We start from the raw sequence: 26,069 nt of genomic DNA on the forward strand, positions 1-26,069 counted from the left end.
AGTGGCCGGGAACGCCCGGCCTGCCCGCCAGTTGGGAACGCCCAGCTGTTTTGGGACAGAACACTGCTGAAACCTGATTGCCCTTGGCTTGGCGATGGCCCGCGGGGCCCCTAGAAACATGTTTAAGAATAGGCCCCACTTACTAAATGTTACATCACCTGATCCCCTGACCTTCCCCGTGATGGACCACCATCCCGTGGCCTTCCCCGTGATCAGGACGCACCACTATCCCGTGACCCTCCCCGCGATGCACTACTATTCACTAGACTGTAATACGGATCACTCCCTTGATAGATTGTGATTGTAACTGCCTTTGACTGTTGCCAATAAATACGCGAGGTTGCAGCTGTTCGGGGCAATCGCTGGTGGCGATCGTCTCCTGCACCCGCGCTCTCTTTCGCAAGCTAACCTGTCTGTGCCTCGTCCTTCTCCCCAGTCGTCGAATCAAGGGTGCTGCGGCTGCGGACGTGCCGCGGCAGACCTTAGTTGAGCAATGGATTCTTAGGTATGATACCAAAAGCATACCAACAAAATTTTAAAAAGACACAAATTGGACTTCATCAAAATTAAAAGCTTTTGTGTTTCAAAGAACACCATCAAAAGAGTGAAAAGACAACCCGCAGAATAGGAGAAAATATTTGCCCATCAGCTATCTGATATGTGATAAGCAAATCATATCTTGCATCTAGAATAAATCAACAGCTCTTAGAACTCCACCATAAAAAGACAGTCCAATTAAAAACAAAGGATCTAAACAAACATCCCTCTAACGAAGATACACAAATGGCCAATAAGCACATGAAAAGATGCTTAAAATCATTAGTCATCAGGGAAATGTACAGCAAAACCACAATGAGATAGTTCTCGGGCACCACATGGTTTTAAACAACAACAAAAAAGTGATAATAACAAACGTTAGCAAGAATGTAGGGAAATCAGAACCCTCATTCATCGCTGGTGGGAACGTCAGATGGTGCAGCTACTGTGGAAAACAGTATGGCCCTTCTTCACGTGGTTAAGCGTAGAGTTACCATATGACCCAGCAATTCCACTCCCAGGCATATACCCAAGGGAAATGAAAACATATCCATACAAAAACTTGTCCTTGAATATTTATAACAGTATTATTCATAATAGTCAAAACGTAAGAGCAACCTAAATAGCTATCAACCGATGAATGGTAAATAAAATGTAGTCTACGCTAGAGGAATATTATTCAGCAGTAAAAAGGAATGAATACTGACACATGCTACGACATGGAAGGATCCTGAAAAAACGCTAAGTGAAATAAGCCAGTCACAAAAGACCACACAGTATGGAATTACATGTATAGGAAATGCCCAAAACAGGCAAATCGGTAGAGACGGGAAACAGACAAGCGGGAGGCTTACGACTGGGAGGAATGGGGAAGGGAAGAGGTGGGTGATGCCTAAAGGGTACGGGGTTTCTTTCTGCCATGATGAAAATGTTCTAACATTGGCTGCGGGGATGGCTGCACAATTCTGCGAATATATTAAAAACACAGAAGTGCACAGTTTGAATAAAGCCAACTGTAGCTCAGGAAAGCCGCTGTTGGTTCTTGCTGCTGTTTGAAGGAAGCTCTCTGAGTGGCTGTGATCAGTAAACGGTCTGCGATGAGAACAGCCGCCCCACCCTCTGCTGTCTGGGGTCGCCAGGTTCTCCGTAGAGCACGGAAGGTTACTTCTGGTTCCTTTATACCTTCATGATGCTGCTTCTGGACTGAGTCGCTTCTAGGCTTTGTAAACTGCTCATGGGTCTGGGCCAACGACATGGACAGAGTAGCTACGTGAAGCTCCAGCCTCATCTGCTTCTCAGATCCCACACTAAAGCAAGTCCTCCAGCCGCGGGGCCCAGACACTGAGCCCTCAGCTCTCTGGCTGGGAGAAGTGCCAGCCCAGCACCTCGCATGGAAGAAAGTTACCTCTTTGTGGTCGCTGAGTGTGCTGCCAACTGAAAAAGGCCGGGGGGCACTGCATGGGGAATTCCTGAATCCTCAGCCACTGCATGTAAATATCTATGCAGACGGTTACTGAAGCATTAGGAATTCCACCTGTACTTTCACGGACCAGCCTCCTTGCTGCTAGTGTTTGAAGCTTCCACAGTATCGAGATCCCTCATCCTGGTATTTTTATTTTTAACTCAGACACACCGACACATTAAGAGATGTGCTCAAACTCCTTGCTTCACTGCCTGGCTGGCATTGCCCTGACCCCAGGAATCTTCCCTCCACCATACAGTTGTACTTCTCACTAAATAAGTTAATAATCACTGCCCATTTAAAATCAGCCCTTGATCTCCATCTTTTTTCAACAGAACATCGAACTTAGATTTCTGTCAGTTGAGCCAATATAAACCACATCCCTCCAGAGACAGAGGGTCTCTGAAACAGTTCCTCCTAACTTGGCCGTCCATTATCCAGAAATATACACCATCGGCCTGGAAACGGAAGATAAAGCTCTTTCTGGCACAACCTGAAAGTGTATTACGTATCTCCCATGACTAAGCTATTTATTACGGAAAGAGCTGCTTAAAGTGGGAAAAACACATTATCTTTGTTAACGCATTATCTGCAAAGGGGACAAAGCTCAGCGTAGACTCCACACCAGATGTTGGAAGGTCTTACTTCATCTCAGGTTCACTCTGGGGTGGGTCTGCTAGTCTCTGGATTTTGATTCCATGAAAAGGGTCATCCCTGCCTTTCAAACACTAGTATGTATGACCCAGAGCATACATCCTCGAGATCCTGGAGGATGGGCTGATTGCATCTGGGCTAATGGCGGTCCAGGTCCAGTCCCGTCTGTGAAGCCCCTTTCCTTATCAAGAGTCCCCATGGCTAACACCTGGAGATGAACCTCTGAGTGATAAATGGCCCCCGAGCAGCACCCCTCTTCAGTGATAACTTGGCAAGCGTGGAACAACTGACCTTCGTAACACCCACGCTGCAAAGGCGTGTTGGCATTTCATTTCTCACGCGTGTCACCTGATGGAAGCTGGCAGGTAGACGCCCCTCCCCGCAGACACGCTGGTTCTGAGCCAGGTCAGCGTGCGTTCCTTGCTCCCACAGCACATCGGCGCCCGCACCCAAGCCGACTCGTTAGTTTTCCACCCGCATCCTCTGTATCCTTTTTTTGCTCAAGTGACAATGTACTTGTTAATTCCTAATATTAGCTAATAAATGTCATTTCCAAGTGCTTTATACAACTCTGAATTTGAAGGAAGAAGGTGGCTTTTCCTGTATAAGTAAAAAATAACCACCAAACCCCAGTCCTGTCTCCTTTTTTATTAACTTGAGTGAGACTTGGGAGGGGAACAACGGGTGAGAAAGTGTCAAAAGATATTTCATATCTTGACAGTTGAAACAACTTCTGGTCGTATCTTCTTCTTTAAACTCTGTAGAATGAGCTACAGGGGGAAAGAAATCTCAACTCCGGAATGAAGTGTGTCAGGATAAGCGGAGGACATTTCTAGAGTCAGACTATCAATGATACCAGCCACTAAAATAACCAGCCAGGGGGTGCCTGGGTGGCTCAGTGGGTTAAGTGTCTGCCTTCAGCTCAGGTCATGATCTCTGGGTCATGGGATGGAGCCCCGCCTCCTCTGGTTCCCTGCTCAGTGGGGAGCCTGCCTCTCTCTCTCCCTCTGCCTCCCCCCCACCCCTGCTCATGCATGCTCTCTCTCATAAAATCTTTAAAAAATATAAAAATAAAATAAATAAAATAAAATAAAATGACCAGCCAGGCGACTGAGGCCAAGAGAGCCTGGCATGGGCCCCCTCCCTCTTCCCACCTTCCCCCTCTCCCTGTTCCTCCCATCCTCTCTCTCTCTTCCCTCTTCCCCCTGCTGTCCTGTCCCTCACCTCCTCCTCTTTTCCCCCTCCCCCAGCTCTTCCCTTCCTGCTCCCCTTCCCCCCCCCCACTCCTTTCTTCCTCCCACCTTTTCTATTCTCTCAGGTAGCTTCTGGTCATCAACTGTGGGGATCCTGGGCCCTATAGTAGTTGACTAGCTCTCACAGAGGTTACCAACTGGTCAAGTCTGAAAGCCAGCAAGTGGAGGGGCAGGGACTGGATCCCAAGCTTGCACTCATAACCACCCAAATATACAGCAGTGTGGTGCTGGCTCCACCCCTGCTGGTGAAAGATTCCACCCCTTCCCCACCCATCCTAGCTGAATACCAAAAAGTCTCTGCAGACCCTGAAAAGACTGTAGCAAGGACAGTTACGGCAGCCACCATGTTTCATTAGAAGGACACCAGGAAGGTCCACCCGAGAACGAGAACCCCAGGGATTCTGAGGGCTACAAGCTGAGGTGTAGGCTGCCATCCTCATCCTCTCTGCTAGGATGCCCAGGGAAACCTAAGCTGGCTCCTCAGCCGAGTGGGCTCCTGGTCCACTGGCCGTGGGAAAGTCCTGGAGGTCCCTCGCCAGCTCCAAGAGTGTGTGACCCCAGCAGGGAGGCAGAGCCGCTAGAACCCGGCACCACGGCCAGGCAGCCCAGGGGTGCCTCAGGAGAAATGACACAGAGGCCTGGACCCCTCAGAGGAGAGCGAGAGCCCCCAGGGCTCCAAGAGAAGTCACACATTTATCCACCGTTGAGGTCACTGGCAATGAGCCATGTTGAATTGCACCCAACGGAATGCAGAGCCGCTACGTCTGCAGCGTCTGCAACCTGGCAGGTGCCAACCACGTACAACGGGCAGAAGCCTCAGCTCCCAGGGCTAGTCGCCAACTCCACACGTTGTTCCAACATCGAACCGCCAACTCGGCCACACTGACGCTTCTCGGCTGGAGGTCAGCCTGGCTCCAGAACCTGTGATGGACGACGAGCATGGAGCCATCCTGATCTGGTTGTGACCAGGCTCACTGTCAGTGAGGAGCCGCCTGGGTGCGGGGCTGTCCCCTGGGCCCCTCTCTTGGGAGACTCCCAGTGCTCATTGAAGCATGGCAGATAAGACAACGGACTTCGGAGTCTGGCAGAACTGGATCTGAATTCAGACTTGGACAAGCAACTTCCCCTCCCTGAGTCTCCATCTTCTCATCTGTAACATGGGTGAGCTGTGGTCATCATGGTGGCTAATACCTTTTGAGCCTTCTGATATGCCAGAGTGTCTGTCTATCTGTCTCTCTCTCATCTAGTCCTCACAAAAACTTCAACTTGTATTGAGCTGGGTACAGTTATTCTCCCCTGAGACACAGAGTCATTAAATATGTTGCCTGAAATCACACAGCGGCCGAGCAGTGGAGCCTTGATTCTAACATGGCTGTTTGGCCTCACGGCCCCTCCACTGACCCACCCCGTGATCATCTCCTGCTCATGGGGACGGCTGAGCACATCCAGGGAGAGGTACGGACAGAGAGTTTCACACAGCATGTGCTCACAACACGCTCACAAGGCAACTGCTGTCCTTCTTATCTATTGTTACCCCTTGGGAAACAGGAGCATCTCGGTGGAGCTTATGTTGATACTTGTTGGGTTTTTTCCCCAAAAGGAATGACGAGAATCAAACTTCGCTGTGAGTTCGGCGGTTCTTGCACACAAAACCGACAGTTCTGTTCTTTAGAGCCCTTCTTTTCATTCATCAGCAGAGCCCCAAAGAGAACTTAAAAGTTAACTGTGCTTTTGGCAGCATAAGAATATCACTCAGCCATTTGTTAGACTCAGTTCACGAAAGAGAGGATGGGGCAAGAAGACCATTTGGGCTCAGGGGGAAAAGGGTGATTTGGCCACTTTTTTACTGGAAATCTTTGGAAGGAGAGTAAAGCCTTCTAAGTTGATCCATTTGAGCCACACAGCTATCCTGTGAAGGGAGACAGTCCGTGGCTCATGAGGGAAGGATCCTGATGCAGATGCTGCCAAGGGACTGGGGGGGGGGGGCCCTAAAGAGATGAGAACAGAGAGTGTGACAACCTGTTCTTGAAATCCAAGAGATAATTCCAGGAACACTGTCAAACCTTACTGAGCAAACAGCTTCAAGACATTCTTTAAAGTCTGGTTGTGAAAAAGCAAACCAGCTGTCCATTCTGTGTGCACACAGAGGGCACAACCAGGTCCTTTTCTCAGGGTTCCCGCTCCTGCCAAGGAAACCCATCCAACATCTCCCTAATGCTGGCCCCTCACGGGCATCTGACTGGTCCTGAACCTGCCCCCCAACACCCAGCCCCTCATCCCTGCTTCATGTGGGTTCCCGAGGCACTTGGCCCTGCTATTTCCCGTCCTCCATTCTGCCTTTGATGGCAGTGAACGGAGGACAGGAAAACCCACCTGTGACAAGTCTCTGAAGGATGAGAATGATCCAACTTCCTTGAACCCAGCTCTGTGCCTTGTATAAAGCAGACCCGAGTGAAGACGTGTCCACACAGATTCAATGACAGAGGCTCTGCTTCAAGCTCTAGTGAAGAAAGCCCAGATGGTGAGCTGGAAGAATTTTTTTAAGTAGTCTCCATGCTGGGAGCCCAACTCAGGGACTGAACTCATGACCCTAAGATCAGGACCCCAAGATCAAGGCCTGAGCTGAAATCAAGAGTTGGATGCTTAACCAACTGGGCACCCAGACGCCCCATGAGCTGGAAGACTTTTTAACTCCAGTCTGGGTTCCACCATGTAGAGTTGCATGGCTTCAATCTCTCTAAGATGTGGATTAATCCATCTGCCAAAAGGTATAGCCATGGTGTGCTGCGCCTATCTGCATATGGAGATATGCAAATACCTACAGGTGCGCATGAAACAGGGTGGTGGCAGTTGAGGAGGCAGAGAACACTGAGGAACTGTACCACCATGAAGTAAGAGGGGAAAAAAGAGAGAATAAGATGGGAAAAGTAGCTCTCCCACTCGACACTGCAAGAATACAAGATGGTGGCCCTTGGAGAGTATAAAACGGAACTCTGCCCCCCCTTGCACAGAGAACGACGTGTTGAAAAATAAATAAGGTCACCAAAGTCATTTCTACTAGAAATCCACCCAAAATATCTGAGGCACAAATTTTTGGACATCACAGCTTTCACTTGCAGGCGTTTTGAGGACCTGGTGGCCCTGAGCAGAGAATACGCCTGGGAGTGGGGGCCCTGTCCCCAAGGCCTCCCTGTGCTGTCAGGCATCCATCAGGTAGTGAAGATACCACCTCTGGCTCCAGTCCCCCATGACAGGTGTCACCGATGCAGGCCAGGCTTGTCGAGGGGGCCTGACACAGAGGGTAAGGCAGCAGGGACTGGCTGGGACATACTCCTACCCACCTTAGCCCTGGGCCTCTACCAGGTACTTCCTCACCTCTGAAGGGTCCACTGAAGCCAGAGAGAACTGACCTCCATGGCCCTTCTGCGAGTTATCTGAGATGATGCCAATGAGAGAGCAGAAAACGAGACTGCACACCGCCTGCCTTTGGCTGGAAACCAGACACCCTCCTAATCCCGGTTTTCCATCTGACCCCTGGAAGCACTGACACATTTCTTTTCCAAGTGCAGAATGTTCTTCATATTTGAGGCAGGGGATCCCCATGTCCGTAACACCCGTCAGCCGGTGACTGCAGTATTATGGAATCACTTTAGAGGGATCCCATTTCTCTTTTCCTAGGCCAACATCATTTGTATGAAAATAACCACTGCCACCATAAGGACACAATATGACACTAACTACAACCTCCAGCAAAGGCAGCGTCCATGCATGGCATACTCAACAGTCCTCCCGCCTCGAACAAGACCTTCGTCAGCCGTGGCCACCACAAAGCCAGAAGAACCATCACCGCGAAAGCCAGTAACATTCGACACGCAGGTGTTTCCCTACGCACCTGAAAATTACTTGTAGATGAGTAGCTTTTGTAAATCAAGTTCTTTTGTTCTGCTGCTTTTCATTCCTTCCAAAAAACACATGTTCATGATAAACCATTCAAACTGAACAGAAAGATGGAAAGTAAGTACTTCAATTTCTTGTACATGCCTCCAGAAATGTTCTGCATATACAGCCATTTACGTATATCCTTCTCACACACAGACACACACATACACACACACACACTGTACATTTTCTTCTCCATCTTTTCCTCCTCATCTTGATCACTTGTGGGTACACCTCTGGGCCCTTCTACCCAAGCACACAGAGCTCCGGTTTTCCAGAGGGTCCTCATCCCAGGGAATCCCACACCTTCTGAGATACTGGTTGTTCCATGGTAACAGGATAACAGAATCAAATAAGTCTGGAGAAAGCAGACTCATACAACTAAATGGCCTTCTCTATGGTAGAAACCCATGGTCCTTGAGCATCTCATGTACACAACTGACCACCAAGCGTTATACAGCATCTCCTTCCCTTGTTTCATCCCAAAACATTTTTTTCAATGAATGTATTGTGCAACCCCTCCCACCCCAGCCCTTGGCCAAATCATATCCTACCCATCCTTCCTCAGGAAAATGCCCTCTGGTCATGGCCATCCCCCACCCCTAGATCGCCCAGGGCCCAGCGTATCCCCCACCCTGGGCCACGTTGTCGCGGAGCCACAACCCTCTCCTCCATAGCAGCCCGCTGGTTTCATCAAATGTTCACTGGTGGGCTTACTTCCCATCTGCCTCCCGCTGGCCTCTAAGCTCCACAAGAGCATAGCGAGCGTCTGCCCATTCATCACCACACCTCCTCGTGCTAACGCATAAGGTCTGTACCCAGGAGGGGCTCTGTGAATATCTATTAAATCAATAGATGGCGGCGGGGTCCCCATAGCTCAGCTCTGCAAATGTCACTCCGGCCAAGACAGCAGAGGAAGGTGCTTCTCCTGAACACACTGCAGGGATCTTTCTGGTGAGGCGAAGAGCCTCTCTGCATTGTGAATCATTACCTCCTTCCTCACTGGTGCGCATTCTGGTATGGCAGGTTTGCAGGATTAAATGTGGAATCATCTCATCTGCCGACAGAAATATCCCCAACGTGTGAGCAGTTGGTACCCACTGACATTCTGATGTACAATTTGCTTTACATTTTAAAAAAGGCTTTCTGCTGCAACATTTATTTTGATCGGGGAAGAGATTGGGAGTGTTTATGTAAAATAAGACTAGTTTTCATTTATGATGGATTTTTGCATGCTGAGAAGAAAATAGCACACTTTGACAAAACAGGGCCTTCCATTTGCCGCACATGTGAAGTGTGCCTGTAAACAGGCGTGACACAGCTAACGGAACACTCGGGCACAGCGGGTGGGGAGCATCAGCCATGCGCAGGACACAGAATAAAGAAGCAGGGATCCCAGTGGTTGCGAGGTCAGTGTCAGGGTTGCATGCTGTCTCGCCCATGTTATTAGCTGAGTCATCCTCAGCATGTCCCAAAGCTTCAATATTCTCTTCTGTGAAATGGGAACAATGAGGGTTCCTGCCTCACCCGGGTGTGGGTAGGACGAGACTGTGTTAGATCATGCTTGTGTTGCACATAGCATGTTATCGAGAGGGTGAAAACCGATAGAGGGAGACATCCGTGGATTAATGAGAAGGTGAGTGTTCCCAAGGACAATGGGTAGTCCATCCTGGACGAAGGTTCCAGTAGTTTGGAGTTACAAAGAGGGGAAGCAGCGCAAGAAGTGAAAAGGAAGAAGGCTTCCTTCACGTCCCTGCCAAGGGTAGTGCCCTCCTGAGAGTCCTGGGTCCCAGACAAAAGGAAAGCAAAGAGCATTATTTGAAGCCCTATAATTGACATTGACAACCGACATGGACACCAAGGTTCCCAGCAGCCATGTGGCCTGAGCGGTAGGACCTGAACTGACAGAGGCTGCCCGTGTGTCTGAACACGATGAGCGAGAGGACGGCAGGTGTGAGGATTTGGGAGACCACTGCTTATAGAAGGTTCTCATTGGCCTCTGACACCCACAAACAACTCTGGCTCCACACTGTTTGCTCTTCATTGAATTTCTTGATATAAACTCCAGTAATAAAAGGGTTTGCAAGGTGCAGGAGAAAAGAGAATGGTACCTTGTTTAGTGTCAGAGAAATTCCCAGGAAGAAGCCACATCACTGTGGACTTTTCAATATCATTTTTTTCATATATTTTTTTATTTTTTTAATTTAAACTCAATTACCAAGATATAGTACATCATTGGTTTTTGAGATAATGTTAATGATTCATTAGTTGCATATAACGCCCAGTGCTCATCACATCACATACCCTCCTTAATGCCCATCACCCAGTTACCCCATTCCCCCACCCACCTGCCTTTATGCAACCCTCACTTTGTTTCCCAGAGTCAAGAGTCTCATATGGTTTATCAACCTCTCTGATTTGCTCCCATTCAGTTTCCCCCCCACCCCTATTGTCCTTTGCACTACTCTTTATGTCCCATGTATATCTTTCTTATAATGATACTAACAAAAGTAAAACTTAGTAAGCTTTTACAACACAGTAGCCACAGTGCTGTTGGTTTAACAGCACTTCATTTAATCCTCACAAACCCGAGAGGGATAGGTGCTGTCATAACGCCCACTTTATGGATGGTGGCCTGGGTCAGCATTGAGGCAACAAGCCACCTGCCACAATCAGACCACATATCCCTGAACAAGACCCACCCTGACCCAGTGCCTCCTGGGGAGGGCTGCTGAGGACACCTGCAGCAACCGTAGGACTCTCTACCTATCCACATGTCTCCCCTGTTCTTCCCAAATCCTGGGGGCCTGCCATGCATTTCCAGCAAAGTGGTCCCTTTCTTGCTCTTGGGGACCTCTGGCATATTGTGGTTGGCTGCGTCAGTCCAGGGACAGAGATTCCTACCTCGTTTTCCTTACTGGAACACACCTGCCTGTCAGCCCAGGCTGCGACACCCTGCTATCATTTCCAGAGTGCTGAAGGTGGTCCCCGCTTTCGCTCCCAATCAAAGACAGATCAGAAAGCAAGCTTCTATGAGTGATGTTATCATAGGAATGACTTTGAATTCCCTCGAAGTCATTAATTTTTTTTAAAAAGCAAATCACCTACTAACTCTGGCTCTCTACGATCACTGTGACATTTCACAAACGTGGAGACATTGGGTGAAAAAAAAAAAAAACACTATTAGCAATCATTCCTACTCTTACATTGTCCTTTACTGCCTGGGCACCGGCTTTTAGAATTCCTCTTAGCCCAGATTCAGCTCCTAACCCATTGCAAGCCTCCATCTCGATTTCTATTAACCAGAAAAAGAAACAGATTACAAAATACAAATAAATTAAAAGACCATGGAGGGGGGCGCCTGGGTGGCTCAGTCGGTTAAGTGTCTGCCTTCAGCTCAGGTCATGATCCCAGAGTCCTGGGATCGAGCCCTGCATAGGGCTCCCTGCTCACTGGGGAGCCTGCTTCTCCCTCTCCTGCTCCCCCTGCTTGTGCTCTCTCTCCCTCCTTCTCTCTGTCAAATAAATAAATAAAATCTTTAAATAAAAAAATTAAAAGACCGTGGAAGTATTATTTTATTAGGCATACATCTAAAACTGTTATCTTCAAAAGCAACACTCCCTCCCAAAAATCAAATTTAAATAGAAGTAGAATGGACAGACCAAGAAGCAGAAAAACAAAACAAAACTCGCACACCAATCCATTTGCGATGACCTGTAGTAATACATGATACAGGTAGCAATGTAGAAAAGTAGGATTCAGGAAGTAATATAGTAACATAGGATTCAGGAAGTAGTATAGTAGTGCAGGATTCAGGGAGTGATGGAGTAATGCAGGATTCAGGGAGTAATGGGGTAATGTAGGATTCAGGGAGTAATGGGGTAATGCAGGATTCAGGGAGTAATGGGGTAATGTAGGATTCAGGGAGTAATGGGGTAATGCAGGATTCAGGGAGTGATGGAGTAATGCAGGATTCAGGGAGTAATGGGGTAATGTAGGATTCAGGGAGTAATGGGGTAATGCAGGATTCAGGGAGTAATGGGATAATGTAGGATTCAGGGAGTAATACAGTAATGAAGGATTCAGGTAGTAATGTAGTAATACAGGACTCAGTTCAGTTCAATGGATAATCTTTTCTATTCCATCCCTTCTGCTAGGTTCCCAAAGGGATGGAAAAACAAAACAAAACAGCCCCTATCTTCAAGTTCCAGGAGAGCAGACTAGGCTGGACCACAGAGCCGAAGGGAAGGCTGTTAGGAGAACTGGAGTCCTAAGACCATGACCAGAAGGAGGGGGTGGCAAACGGGCATCAGTTTGCAGGTGTGTTTGCACTTCACCCTACAAACAAAGCTGAAAAGAAGGGAGAGGCTGTGCCTGGGTTTGGGGCAGGGCCACACTGGGAACCCACCTACAGAACAGGGAGCTGGAAATTGCTTTGGTGTGAGGAGCACAGTGCATCCAGTCAAGTGTCTGTGTGTGCCAAGTGCTGTGCTGGGCACTGCACCTGTGCCTCTTACAATGCTCCACGTGACACTCCACACCTTACAGGTGGGGAAACCGCGGCTCACAGAGTTCAGTGCTTTTCCACCAAGCTGGTACTCCTCGACTGTGACGCAAGACAGCCTGATGGCGCTGGGAAGAGCCTGGGAATGGACCAGAATGGAGACACTAGCTTCTGCCTGGGTCAGTGTCCAGGGTGAAGGAAACCAGAAGAACACCTAAGTGTTTCAGAGAGCCTTAGGCAGGGGCTACAAACACCCTTCTCACTTGCTTTTTAGGAAACTCCTAATGTGCATTGAGTTTTACCCTGTTTGGCGTGTCAGACCGGACTCTGGCACAGAGGCCATGGACTGTGCCTTGGAATTCCTTCCTAGTAGGTAGTGAAGGACGGCGGTCCCCCTACTGCCTACCGCACATGGGGTAGTGGCCGGTGAGGTGATGAAGCTAAGGTGCTCAGTGCAGAGGAATCAACTCATCCATCCATTCATTCATTCATTCATTTACTCATTCACTCATTCATTCATTCATTCATTCATTCAACAAGCACAACTTCTGGGCTGAGCATAATCCTAAACATTAAGGGGCCACTGTGGGCACAGAACACCTCCCTTCCACTAACACCACTTTTGAGAAAATATAGACACAAACCCATCATACACACATGCACATCTATGCAGACCTAGGTTGGTGTCATGCACTTGTACTCTCTCTCTCTCTTTCTCTCTCTCTCTCTCTCTCTCTCACACACACACACACACACACAGATGTGTGAAGGAATTGCTAAAAGAACTTGAAGTCAGCCACTCAAACCCTGAAAGTTAAGACAGAGTTAGTTATTCTGTGGCATGAAAAGATAACTTCTGAACTAGAAGACAGAAACAGTGAGGACTACAGGGTGACAGCTATGGAATCTCGTCAGCAGCGTTATCTGGTGGGTATCGCGCCACATGCCTTCCTCCTGTTGCTCTCGCACTGACGAGACAGGGGTTGGGAATGTTCACCGGACCCTGGTGAGGACGGCAGGAGACAAAGGGCCACGTGGGGGGAAGGTCTTACCCTAGGACCAAAGCAGTGTGTTCAGACCTGCCCCTCTGCTCCTGACACCTGACTCAAATTCACAGCCACAGCACCGCCACAGTCAACCAGAGCAGGGAGACACACAAACATGAAAACAGGATTCAAGCCAATTCCAAAGCTTCAGTTCAGAATTCTAAGGAGAAAATAAAACATTTGGAGTCCACATTTGTTTCTGACATCCTGGAGTCTGTCTACCTCCCTCTTTCTGTCTCACATACACACACACACAAAGAGAAAAGAAACAAAAAAGAAACAAATTTTAAACACGGCTTCCGTTTTCTTTTTGGTTCTCTTTTTTCTGTCCCTTTCTTCACAGTTTGAGAAATGATCCACACAGTTCACTCCATACGTTGAAGGCGTGCAGCACGATGGTTTACTATGGACGGTCAATGCAACAGGTGCAGCTAACATCAGCTCTGTGTGATCCTTGACCCCTTACGTTGGTACCCGTGCATCTGAGCAATGGGGCTCCTCTTCCAGAGTCTGTCGGTTTGCCTTGGCAGAGAGAGCTCTTCACTAGTCAGCCCAGGATGGGTTTCTGGGTGTGTCTGCTGGAAATGTGTTTGGGCAGGTGGGACCTGCTATTGTGGTCTATTTTTAGGCAAGGCAACTCTGAGGACAGGGACAGGGGTGTGCCTGGCTGAGAACAGCTGGGCAGGACCGTTGCCTTAGCTCCCCCCGCAAGGTGAGGCTGTAGGATGGGCTCCGCAGCGGCCTGGATTCTCTGGCCAGGCTGTCAAGATGGTCGGGACTGGGCGCTATATTCAGAATGAGGCGGGGTTATGAATTAGCGGCCCCTTCCCTGGCAGGGTACCTAGCCCAGAGCTTGTACGGCTCATTGTTTGGGGGCCCGGATCGGGCCTGAGTGTGCACTGAATTCCCTGGTTCGGGGAGGCCAACAGTTTTGCTCTGCAGTCAGGGGAGAAGCCACGGGCTGTGCTGTCTGTTCTAAGTGCCGCCGTGTTCAGGGCTGTTGAATGGGCTCCGGCGCTTCCCCTGTGCTCTGGCAGGTTCCCCAGTCAGATGAGCTGGAGACTGGAGCCAGCAAGGGTCACAGCTACAAAGTCGATCCCCTGCCAGAACGCAGTGGGAGAAGCGGCTCTAGAACCAGTAAAGCGCTTTGTTGTCTCAACTCAAGCCTACTGCACCCCCGGCTCCTGGCTGAACAGGGCCCTGGCTTTGCTCTGTCTGCTCACCTCTCAGCTTGAGGGCCACTGGGCCACACAGCTTCCAGGAGCTGTGGCCAGCCCCCCTGGTCAGATGGGGCCAGGAGGCACTCTCCAAAGCAGGTGGGGCTGTGACTCAGCACCCTCAGTGGGGACAAACTGGTCTCCAGAGCGGAGCTGCACCCCACCAAGTTCTGTGTTCAGAGCGCACCCTGGACTTGGTTCGCGGAAGAGCAGAGCTGCTGGCTGGGGTTGCCAGGTGGGCACTGCAGGTGTGAACTCAGTCTGCCAAGACCCAGTGCTGGTTGTGGCAGCCCCTCCCCCTTCTTCATCACAGTCAGAGTCCCAGGGGCTGGGCCCCGAAGAGTCCCCTGCAAACCCCGTGGTGTGCGATCAGAGTTCAGGCTCCCACAGAGCGGCCCACAATTCTGGGGAAGGTTGGTGCTTGCCCCTGGGCTCCCTTTTCCCGGCTGGAGGAAGTGGAGGTTCAGGGGGACCTCTTGGCTCAGTGCTGCACTGTCCTGGGGGCGGGGACGTGGGGTCGCTGCGTAGCTGCTTTGTTGAGCCCCTAATGCTGTCTGTCTTGGTCCCTGTGGTGCAGGGGGTGCTCCTGCCTCACCGCCGCTTCTAGGTTTCTCTCAGTGGTGTCTTGTCCTTGACTACACGTTAGCTGTTCTCATGACGGGGAGCAAAGTTAGGAACAGCCTATGTCACTGTCTTGGTGATGTCACTTTTAAGACAGCTCTTGCACATCAAATGGCTCTTAGACGATGACATTTTAATGATTTCAGTGTAAACAGATCAGAAACATATGGATTAAATTTCCCTTAAAATATACACTTGTAATTAAGGGGAGAAGTGCTTGGCAAAGCGTGCTTTACGATTTATCAAGCCCAACATTTGAAAAATAGGTTGAGACATCTGACAAACCTCAACCCAGCAATCTTGTCCGTCCCCTCAGCAGCACACATACTCTGCTTCTGAGCAGGGGACCGAGTCCGCCTTCCCAGACCTCTGCCCTTCCCAAGCTTTTCAGAAGAACCTATTAGATTGTAGCAGACAGACTGAATCCTTGGGCTCTGCAGGGGTGGTTATGGTTCTCCCTTTCCCTAGGCCGGTTTTCATTTTCAGGGGCTGTGCCCAACCCACCCCATTCCCAACACACACCCAGGGGAGCTCTGCAGCCCAGTCTGCCTGACAGGGCACTCTGCTGAGGAAGTCAAGAAGAGGAAGGGGTGGCCTAGGTCATGTCCTGCAGGTCAACGTTCTGCCACCTCTCCCTGCTATCTCCCCCTTTCTGTCCTAAGCCAACATTTGGAGCCTTTGTATTTCTTGGGTCCAAAAATGTTTGCAGGGCTGATACACAGAAACCGCATGAGTCCGCATCTCCCCCAGCTCATGCAGGAACCTCAGGTCATTGAAATTATTAGGCTGCGTGTTATGGAGGAAAGAGAAAGGAGGGCCGGCCAGAGAGTGGCCAGAGACTAGACTCTGGAGCAGGTTCTGGGGTCTCACGACAGTGGGGCCTTGTGCCCTGGCAGTGCCCAGGGACAGTTAGAGCTTCCGAGGAAGGCCGGTGATGGGCCTAGGGCTGAGCAAAAAATTCTTATTTTTTATACTCCAAGCAGAAAAGGAAAAAAGGTGGCCAGGCAGGATAAGCTGGACTCCTCATCAGAAAATCGAGATCTACCCTGGCACGAGCCTTCCTACCTGTGTGACCTGAAGTAAGTCATTGTGCTACTCTGACCAGTTTTTTTTTAATTCAGATTTTATTTATTTATTTGAGAGCGAGCATGAAAGCAAGAGAGAAAGCATGAGCAGGGAGAGGGGCAGAAGAAGAGGGAGAAGCAGACTCCCCACGGTGGAAGGAGCCCAATGCAGGGTTCCATCCCAGGACCCTGAGATCATGACCCAAGCCAAAGGCAGACGCTTAACCGACTGAGCCACCCAGGCGTCCCTCTACTCTGACCATTAGTTTCTTCATCTAAAAAAGTAAGGCAAGAACACTGCCTAACCACTCTCATGGGGCTGAAGAGGGAAGAAAACAAGGCCAAAGTAGTAAAATGATGCAGAAGTTTAAACCGACTGACTTCTAAAATTCGTGTTTTTCTTTATCCAGTCGAAAACTGCTAAGAAGCTGCTATCTCCGCCTCTCTTCTCCTGGGTCTAAAAATACTCAGAAGCTACAGGCTTCTTTTCCTCCCCACTAACCCCCCCAGCCAAATTACAGTCATTTGTGTTTACTATTATATATGGGTACATTTGTAACCCATCACCTTTTCTATCCCACTATAATCACCCGGCCTCCTTCTGTCTCCCCCGCAGCGCCCTTTTGTCACAGTGATGGGGAGGAGGAAGGCGGGGGAGCAAAGTGGGACAAGGAAGTAAGGGGAAAACCCTCAGATTAGTGGCCCAAAACCCCAAACGACACAGAATCACAGAACACCTGTTTCTGTTCTGTAGCAGCTATGACAGAAGACAGAAGCAGAGGCTCACTGTCCAAATTTGGGTCTATTTCCAGTTTTGGGGCTCCAGGCACTTGAGAAAAATGGCTCCCCATTTAACAGTCCAGGCCCCGAGGTGGCATGTGTTCTAGAAGGGACATGATGAAAATGCCCGGTTCTGATCCTGCCTCCTCTTGAAGTACCCCATCTTAACCATAATTGCCCCTGAGAACTGAACAAACTCATCTGGTCGTAACCATAGCAAAATGCATTGGCCTATGAAGGACCAGGCTCCCTGAGAGGCCTCCTGCTTTCCCTGGGCTACTGACCCCAACCCCATGACATGGGTCTTATTTCTCCCTCCAGCAGGTGACAGGAGCCAACATTCAGTGGGCTAGCCACTGCTCCCCAACCCACACGGGCATTATTCGTGCAGTGCTCACCACAGTCCCATAAGGTCAGTATTGATATCACACTCATTTTATAGCTAAGGCTGAGGATCAGAAGGGAAGAGAAACTTGCCCAAAGCTCATGTACCCGGCGGTCACCATGCACCTGGTATCCTTTTAAATGTTTACTCCGCACCACAACCCACCAAGGCAGGTCACTGGGATTATCATTTCCAAAGTCTGTTTGAGGAAAATGAGGCACAGACATTTTATGCAGTCACACAGGCATCGGTGGAGCAAAGCCACGGTGCGGGAGCCTTGCCAGGCTGGCTCTGGGCGCGGCTCTGGCCCCTGGCCGCCCTCCTTCCCTACCACTTTCCAAGCCTTCTTCCCAGCTCTCTTGGAGAGTCTGTGAGCCACCCAATGTCCTTTCAAAAAGTTTCTTTTCTATTTAAATCGGCCAGGGTATGTTTTCGTTGCTTGCAAACACCACGGGAACACTACAGCCAGGCTTGACTTCTCACAGCCCAGGACGCATGGGCACTGGTATCCCCCAGCTGATCCCGCATCTCTGGAAAAGGCAGTAAGTAAAGAGAGTGGCGCTTGGGGAAAAGTGGGGCACCAGGTTGAGCCAGCAGAGTTCCCTGCCCTCAGAAGACTCCAAGCGGAAAAGGGAAAAAAAAAAAAATATATATATATATATACACACACACACACACATATATATGCAATGCACTTCTGGAACAAAGCAATGCTAGAACAAAGGAATAAACCAAAGTCACAGAACAAAACAGTGAATGAAAGAGGTTCCCTGATCTGGTTTTGGAGAAGAGCACTTGGGTAAGCAGGAAAGGGGAGGCAGGGATAACGGAAATGGAGAGAAATGGGGTATCAGGGAGGAAAGAGAATGGTATACTGTGAACGAGAAGAGAGGCTCTCATCTGGGTGCAGAGAGGTGCCTGTGGGAATAAAGGGGTAGGGTTCATCACACATGCGCAGATATAGACACACGAACGTATGCACATATGTAGGTATGTGTATACATCCACGTATGCATGTGTGTGTGTGGGGGGGAATTTTATACCACTTCAGCCCAGGAGTACTTAAAACAGATTCAGTTTTATCTGAATCCACTGGCAGACCATCGACGGCCCTCACACAAGCACCATGCCCCGTGCTTTACTCATCGAGGCAGTGCAGTTGTCTAGTCTGCAGCTAGTGTGCAAAGAAGTGTCACAGATGGCAAGACGCGCCGGCGGGGGATGCCACAGCAGCCTCAGCAAACATCTATCGGAGAGCTTTCGCGAAGCAGCTGCTGCATCGGGCGCCAGGAGGTCCCTAAGACACATTTCTCAAGGCCCTGCAGTGTGGCTCTCCGAATTCTCATGGTCAGGAGGCCCGCTTGCCCATGTGCCACGAACTCTGAAGCTCCAGCCCCGTGTACTGCCTACGAGAAAGGCACCACGAGCAGAGGCAAACGCAGACCTGGCGAAGGAGGCAAAAAGCAGATTGCAGAGAACACGTAGATTTTGCCAGCTACATTCAGCTGTGACCAGAAGTGATGGCCAAGAGCACAGCGCACAGCAGCTCCTGGGCAAACGTCAAACTCCTCTGCTACGTACCCACCCTGCTATGTCCAAGCAGCCCAGAAAGCATATCCTGTATTGGTTTCCTTTGTTGGGGCAAGATCTAACCTAGGACTGTCACAGCCGCCAGCGACCAAGCTCGGGGCGTGTGTTCTGAGTACATGCCATCAATAGCTAGATCTGAGCTGGCGGGCCCTCTTAACACGAAATACATTTCTGCAGCTTGAAAACAAAAAAGACAGTTGGAGGCTGGTTTGAATTACGTGGAATGGAGACAGGAATTTTCCTGAAGTCCCTTCCTCTCTCCCTCGGGCAGCTACTCACCGCTTGGCAAAAACAAGACAGAGCGCCTGGCTGACCTTGGTCCATGACCCCACAGCCTGGCTGAGGGACCACTGGGTCTGGGTAGGGGCAGCAGGCAGGCCCCACAAGGGCTGCTGAAGTTGACTTTAAATATTATTACCTACCTCCGTGGCTCAAGCGATCTAGTAGGATTCTGCGAGCCTCACAGCCATGAGTCTGCAGCCCACGTGATCAATGGCGGTGCTGTTCCCTTATGTGTTGCCGCCATTGAAAGGTACAATTATGTCTTTAAAGCTCAAGGTGCAATTAAATCTCTATAATGGTGCTAATGGCTCGAGCAACCTTGAAGCAGCTGCCGTATTTTAAAAGATCATTCTGCATTGTTTTATGTCTGAAATTGCTCTGCAAATTCTCGTTTATTTTTCATCTTCAGTTGAGAATGTATTGAATGCTGAGAGGATGGCTTTCTTCCAGCCACGCTGCACAGAAGGGGGTTTCCTTCCTCGGCTGACAGGATCACCCTGGAGGACTAGGGCAAACTGCACTGGATGAGGTTGAGCTGAGCCCTCTAAGGCTTGAGTCCTACGGGATCTGCCCTAATGAAAAGTCCAAAGTGAACATTAGGTCACAGGATACAATCCAGTCCAGAGCCCACGAGGGACAGTTCAGATTGGCATCACTCTCTCTCTCAGAGAGAGAGAGAAAAAGACAAATACGTGGCTGCCACATGAGCACATGGTCAGGCTCCCTCCTTGGAGCTCCCACTGTCCCACACTGTCTATAACTGTGGCCAGCAGGTGACACACAAAATGTTCTACTGATCTCATTACCTATCTGTTCCCCCAAATAAATGGTGGCCCTCTCAAGGGAGGGGCTGTGTCTGGTTCACCATGGGCTCCTCAATAACCATCAGAGCAGTTCATGGAGAGGATACTGCCTCCTTTGAATTTTAAGGATAGGTAATAGGTAAACCAGGAAGGGAGACATTTGGTATCCAGCCACAAAAGACAAGCACGAGAATGTTTCAGGCAGTGAGTTGGGAACTTTTTCATCGTTGACCAAGCACTTGACATGGTGGCCTAGAATAATTTAGAAATGCAATGTGTATTCACAGTATTTCCCAATAGTAACAATGGCAGCTCAGGTGCACTGAGCACTTTCTGGGAGCAACTCTCGTTGCTAAGGCCGCACACACATCACTCCATAGCCTTGCAATAAGCAGAAGGAGGGAGTATCCTTATCCCTCTCCTGCAGAATGGGAAACCGAGGCTTGGGGAGACAAAGTTACCTGGTAGAATCACAGAGCCAGCAAGGGGAAGAGTGGGACCCAAACCCAGAGCTCTTCTCTTGACCACTGCACTCTGGATATGAAGCTGAAACTGGGTGGAAGGAGGAAACGGGCCCCCAGTGTTTTTGACAACTCGATGGCAGACAACGGGGCAGCGTTTTACTTTAAAGATGCCATGGCTTTCTGATTTGCTTTGGGGAGGTTGGCTCTTTGTTTATAAGCCTCCGAGGTCTGACAAAGCAGAGCAAAATCCTACTCTCTGACAGCAGGATAAGGAAGGCAACATCTTCACTTAAACACATTATTCACATCACTCGTCAGGTTTAGTCCTCACACCACCCCATGCAGTGGACACAATTATTATCCCCATCCTAGATATGCAGAAACTGAGGTCTAAAGAGACAAGGGGGTGCACCGAAGGGCACAGCCAGTAAGAGATGGAATGCAGGACCAACCAGAGATAGTCTGAGGCCAGAGCCCCATCCCTGGCCATGAGAATCCCAACTCGCATGGGCAGATGAGAATTTGGGGGAATGAACTGTAGAGCCTACGTGAAAGCTGGCTTTGAGTGGATTCTACATTCAAGCCCGAAACAGGGCATCCCATGGAGGTCCACCCTGCTTTGTATTCTAAGAAAAGACCATTCTGTCACAATCCCAGGGGCTCCCGAGCCCGTAAAAGCATTATAAGGAATGGGAGAGAAGAGAGAAAGATTACAGCCTGCAGGTCAAACCAGCCATCTGTTTCGGTAGATAAGCAGTTGTACTGGCACACAACCATAGCCACTGATTGACGTAGTGTCTAAGGCCGCTTTTGCACCAGACCTGCAGAGCCGAGGAGTTGCAACAGAGACACGATGGCCCGCAAAGCCTGAGTTAGTTACTGGCTGGCCCTTTACAGAAAAGGCTTGCCAGCCCCTGGATTACATGTTAGATTGCTTGATGAGAACACCAGCTGGGAAAACAGCAAGCCATCTCCAAGCCAAGCAGGCACGCCTCACCTATCCCCCTGATGCTGACACACCCAGCTTGCAATTGTATTTTTCAGAAAGCACACTACCCCAAACCAGCCGGTGCTGTCCCCCACATCCCTGCTCTCCGTGCTCTACAAGGAGCCACAGCAGTGAGTCTTACCTTTGTTGTACATGTTCGTGGGCACTTGGACGTCACTCAGACTGATGTTCACAGGCAAATTATTAAAATGGTCATTCGGGGCTAAGATGAATTCCTTCCCCAGCTCCAAAAAATTCCCATCTTTGTCCCTTTCGTTTATCAGCACAGCATTGAAGTATTCATACTGAAAGAGAAAGTCAAAAAGCATTACTTGTGACTTAGGGCAGAAGGCGGTGAACTCAGACAGACGTGGACACAGGCTTCGGGCCGTTCCCTGCACGTGTAGATCCTGCTTTGGTCACACTATCTCCTTTAGTCTTCCCTGTCGTCTGTGGCTGCTTCTGCACAGGTGGGATACTAGATAAATATTTCTCCATGTCATTAAATAGTCTTCAACCTTAATGTCAGGAGCTGCACAGTACTTCCTTATATGACTAGAGAAAACTGCCTTAAAGATATTCTAATTCTTTAAATTTTGAAGACAAACCCTGCCCTTATGCAGCCTACATGTAAGCTGAAGGAGACTGGAAGTCAACAAAAAATAGCAAGTAAGTCTACACTATGCCTCATAGCCATATCTGCTATGGAAAATAGCAAAGCTGGGTAAGGGGGGAGGCAGCAACAAAAGGGCTGCGTGTATATACAGTGCTCAGGGAAGGTCTCAGTGCTGTGGGGACACTCACGCAGAGACTGGAGGACAGGAGGAACAAGTTGTGTGGGTATCTGGGGGGAACCACCCCAGGCAGAGGAGACAGCTCAGGCAACAGGCCTTGGATGTGGGTGCTGGCACAGTAGCACAAATGGTTGTCTCATCATCATCCTAGTCACTGTCACTATCATCATCATCTAACACATACAGAATGCTTACTTTGTGCCAGACATTATTCTAAGTGCTTTTTTATTGATTGATTGATCGACTGATGGGGGGATGGGCAGAGAAAGAGGGCGAGAGATAAACCTAAGCAGGCTCCACGTTCAGCATGGAGCCTGACACGGAGCTTGATCTCACACCCTGAGACCATGACCTGAGCCAAAATCGAGAGTCAGATGCTCAACCGACTGAGCCACCCAGGTGCCCCTTAAGTGCTTTTCATGTGCTAACTCATTCAATTCTCCTGACAATTCTATGAAGTAGGCTTTATGAGTATTCTCACTTCGCCAATGAAGAAACTGAGTTAGAAAGAACTGATGTACCCTGTGAAAGATTACACAGCTGATAAGCAGAGCCAGAATTTAAACACAGACAGTCTACTTCCAGAGTCTGTGCTCGTATCTACTGAGCAGTATTCCGAGATGGCAAGTATGATTGGAATTAGCAGACTGAGAATTTAAAACAACTATGATTAATACGCTGACGGCACTAACAGAAAAAATAGAAAACAGGTAAGAACAGATGGATAATATAAGCAGAAAGATGGATATTCTAAGAAAAAATCAAAAGGAAATGCAAGGAATCCAAAACACTGTAACAGAAATGAGGAATGCCTTTGATGGCTCATCAGCCGACGGGAAACAGCCAAGGAGATAATGAGTGAGCTTGAAGATATGTCAAAAGACACTTTCCAATCTGAAAGGCAAAGAAAAAAAAAAGGGAACAGAACATTCAAGAACTGTGGTACAATTGCAAAAAGTGTAACAGATATGTAATGGGATTACCAGAAGGAGAAGAAAAAGAGAAAGGAACAGAAGAAATATTTGAAGTAATAATGGCTAAGAATTTTCCAACATAAATGACAAACACCAAACCACAGATCCAAGAAGCTCAGAGACCACCAAGCACATGAATATTAAAAAAGTACACCTAGGCATAAAATATCAAACTGGAAAAAAAGACAAAAAACACCAAAAGAAAATCTTGAAAAAGCCAGAGAGAGCAAAAAACTTTTTTTACCTATAGATATATTTCTCTTCAGAAACCATGTAAGCAAGAAGACAGTGGAGTAAAATATTTAGTGTTCAGAGTAAAGGCCCACCAACCTAGAATTCTGTATCTAGCAAAACCGTCTTTCAAAAGTGAAAGAGATATAAATACCTTTTCAGACAAACAAAATTTGAAGAAATTTTTTGGGAGCAGACTTGCCTTGTAAAAAATGTTAAAAGTTCTTTAAGAAAATGAAAAATATATAGGTCAGAAATTCTAATCTACATAAAGAAGACTGTTACAGCAAGAATAAATGAAAGTAAAATAAAATAATCATTTTGTATTCTTTTTTTATTAGTTTCAGCAGATTTTAATGATTCATTAGTTGCATATAATACCCAGTGCTCATTACAATTAAGTGCCCTCCTTAATGCCCATCACCCAATTATCCCTCCCCCCCCCCACCTTTCCTCCAGCAACCCTGTTTATTTCCTAAAGTTCAATGTCTCTTCTGGTTTGCCTCCTTCTCAATTTTCATCTTATTTTATTTTTCCCTCTCTTCTCCCATGTTCATCTGTTTTGTTTCTTAAATTCCACATATGAGTGAAATCATATGGTATTCGTCTTTCTCTGACTGATTTATTTCCCTTAGCATAATACCCTCTTCCATCCATGTCATTGCAAATGGCAAGATTTCATCCTTTTTGATGGGTGAGTAATCCACTGTATATATATACCACTTCTTCTTTATCCATTCATCTGTCGATGGACATCTGGGTTCTTTCTATATTTTAGCTATTGAGGACATTGCTGCTATAAACATTGGAGTGCATGCACCCTTTCGAATCACTATGTTTGTATCTTTTAGATAAATACCTAGTAGTGTAATTTTTTGGGTCATAGGGTAGCTCTATTTTTAACTTTTTGAGGAACATCCATACTGTTTCCCAGAGTAGCTGCACCAGTTTGCATTCCCACCAACAGTGTGAGAGGGTTCCCCTTTCTCTGCATCCTCACCAACATTTGTTGTTTCCTGACTTGTTAATTTTAGTCATTCTGACTGGTGTAAGGTGGTATCTCATTGTGGTTTTGATTTGTATTTCCCTGATGCTGAGTGATGTTGAGCATTTTTTCATGTGTCTGTTGGCCATTTGTATGTCTTCTTTGGAGAAATGTGTCTTCGTGTATTCTGCCCATTTCTTGACTGGATTTTTCGTTTGTTTGTTTTTTGGGTATTGAGTTTGATAAGTTCTTTATAGGTTTTGGATACTAGCCCCTTCATCTGATAAGACATTTGCAAATATCTTCTCCCACTCCATAGGTTGCCTTTAGCTTTGTTGACTGGTCATTCAGAATAGAAGGAGAGATAGTTTCCAGGACAAACAAAAACTAATGGAATTTGTGAATACTAAACCAACCCTGCAAGAAATATTAAAGGGGGAATCCTTTGAGTAAAGAGAGAGCCCAAAAGTAACAAAAACCAGAAAGGAATAGGAACAGTTTACAGAAACAGTGACTTTACAGGTAGTACAATGGCACTAAATTCATATCTTTCAATAATTACTCTGAATGTAAATGCTCCAATCAAAAGACATAGGCTATCAGAATGAATTAAAAAAAACCAAGACCCATCGATATGCTGTCTGCAAGAGACTCATTTTAGACCCAAAGACACCTCCAGATTGAAAGTGAGAGGGTGGATAACCATTTATCGTGCAAATGGACACCAAAATTAAAAAAAAAAAAAGCTGGAGTGGCAATCATTTTATCAGACAAACTAGATTTTAAACCAAAGACTATAATAAGAGATGAAGAAGGGCACTATGTTATAATAAAAGGATCTATCCAACAAGAAGATCTAACAATTGTAAATATTTATGCCCCTAACTTGGGAGCAGCCAAATATATAAACCAATTAATAACGAAATTAAAGAAACACATTAATAATAATACAATAATAGTAGGGGACTTTAACAACCCACTCACAGCAATGGACAGATCATCTAATCAGAAGATCAACAAGGAAATAAGGGCTTTGAATGACACACTAGATCAAATGGACTTAAAGTATTTCATCCTAAAGCAAAAGAATACACAATCTTCTCGAGTGCACATGGAATATTCTCCAGAGTAGATCACATACTGGGTCACAAATCAGGTCTCAATACAAAAGTACAAAGATTGAGTACAAAAAGACTGAGATTATTCCCTGCATATTTTCAGACCACAATGCTTTAAAACTTGAAATCAATCACAAGAGAAAATTTGGAAGGAACACAAATACATGGAGGTTAAAGAATGAATAGGTCGACCAGGAAATTAAAGAAGAATTTTAAAAATTCATGGAAACAAATGAAAATGAAAACACAACTGTTCAAAACCTCTGGGACTGGGATGCCTGGGTGGCTCAGTGGTTAAGCGTCTGCCTTCGGCTCAGGGCGTGATCCCGGCGTTCTGGGATCGAGCCCCACATCAGGCTCCTCTGCTGGGAGCCTGCT

The 26,069-nt window shown here is 47.9% G+C and overlaps 1 protein-coding gene across 3 annotated transcripts in view; it reads right to left on the reverse strand.

Annotated features, from left to right (window-relative positions):
* The window catches only part of CACNA2D3 (calcium voltage-gated channel auxiliary subunit alpha2delta 3), an 834,102-nt gene that overhangs the window by 491,860 nt on the left and 316,173 nt on the right, over positions 1-26,069 (reverse strand). For all 3 annotated transcript variants that reach the window (XM_087866960.1, XM_087866961.1, XM_087866959.1), the window contains exon 5: positions 21,732-21,894. In XM_087866960.1, the coding sequence (XP_087723086.1) occupies positions 21,732-21,894 (163 nt within the window). The remainder of the gene's footprint in view (positions 1-21,731; positions 21,895-26,069) is intronic.

Source organism: Ursus americanus, chromosome 14 (genome assembly GCF_024610735.1).
Source record: "Ursus americanus isolate L20-20 chromosome 14, mUrsAme1.1.p, whole genome shotgun sequence".
Lineage (NCBI taxonomy): Eukaryota > Metazoa > Chordata > Mammalia > Carnivora > Ursidae > Ursus > Ursus americanus.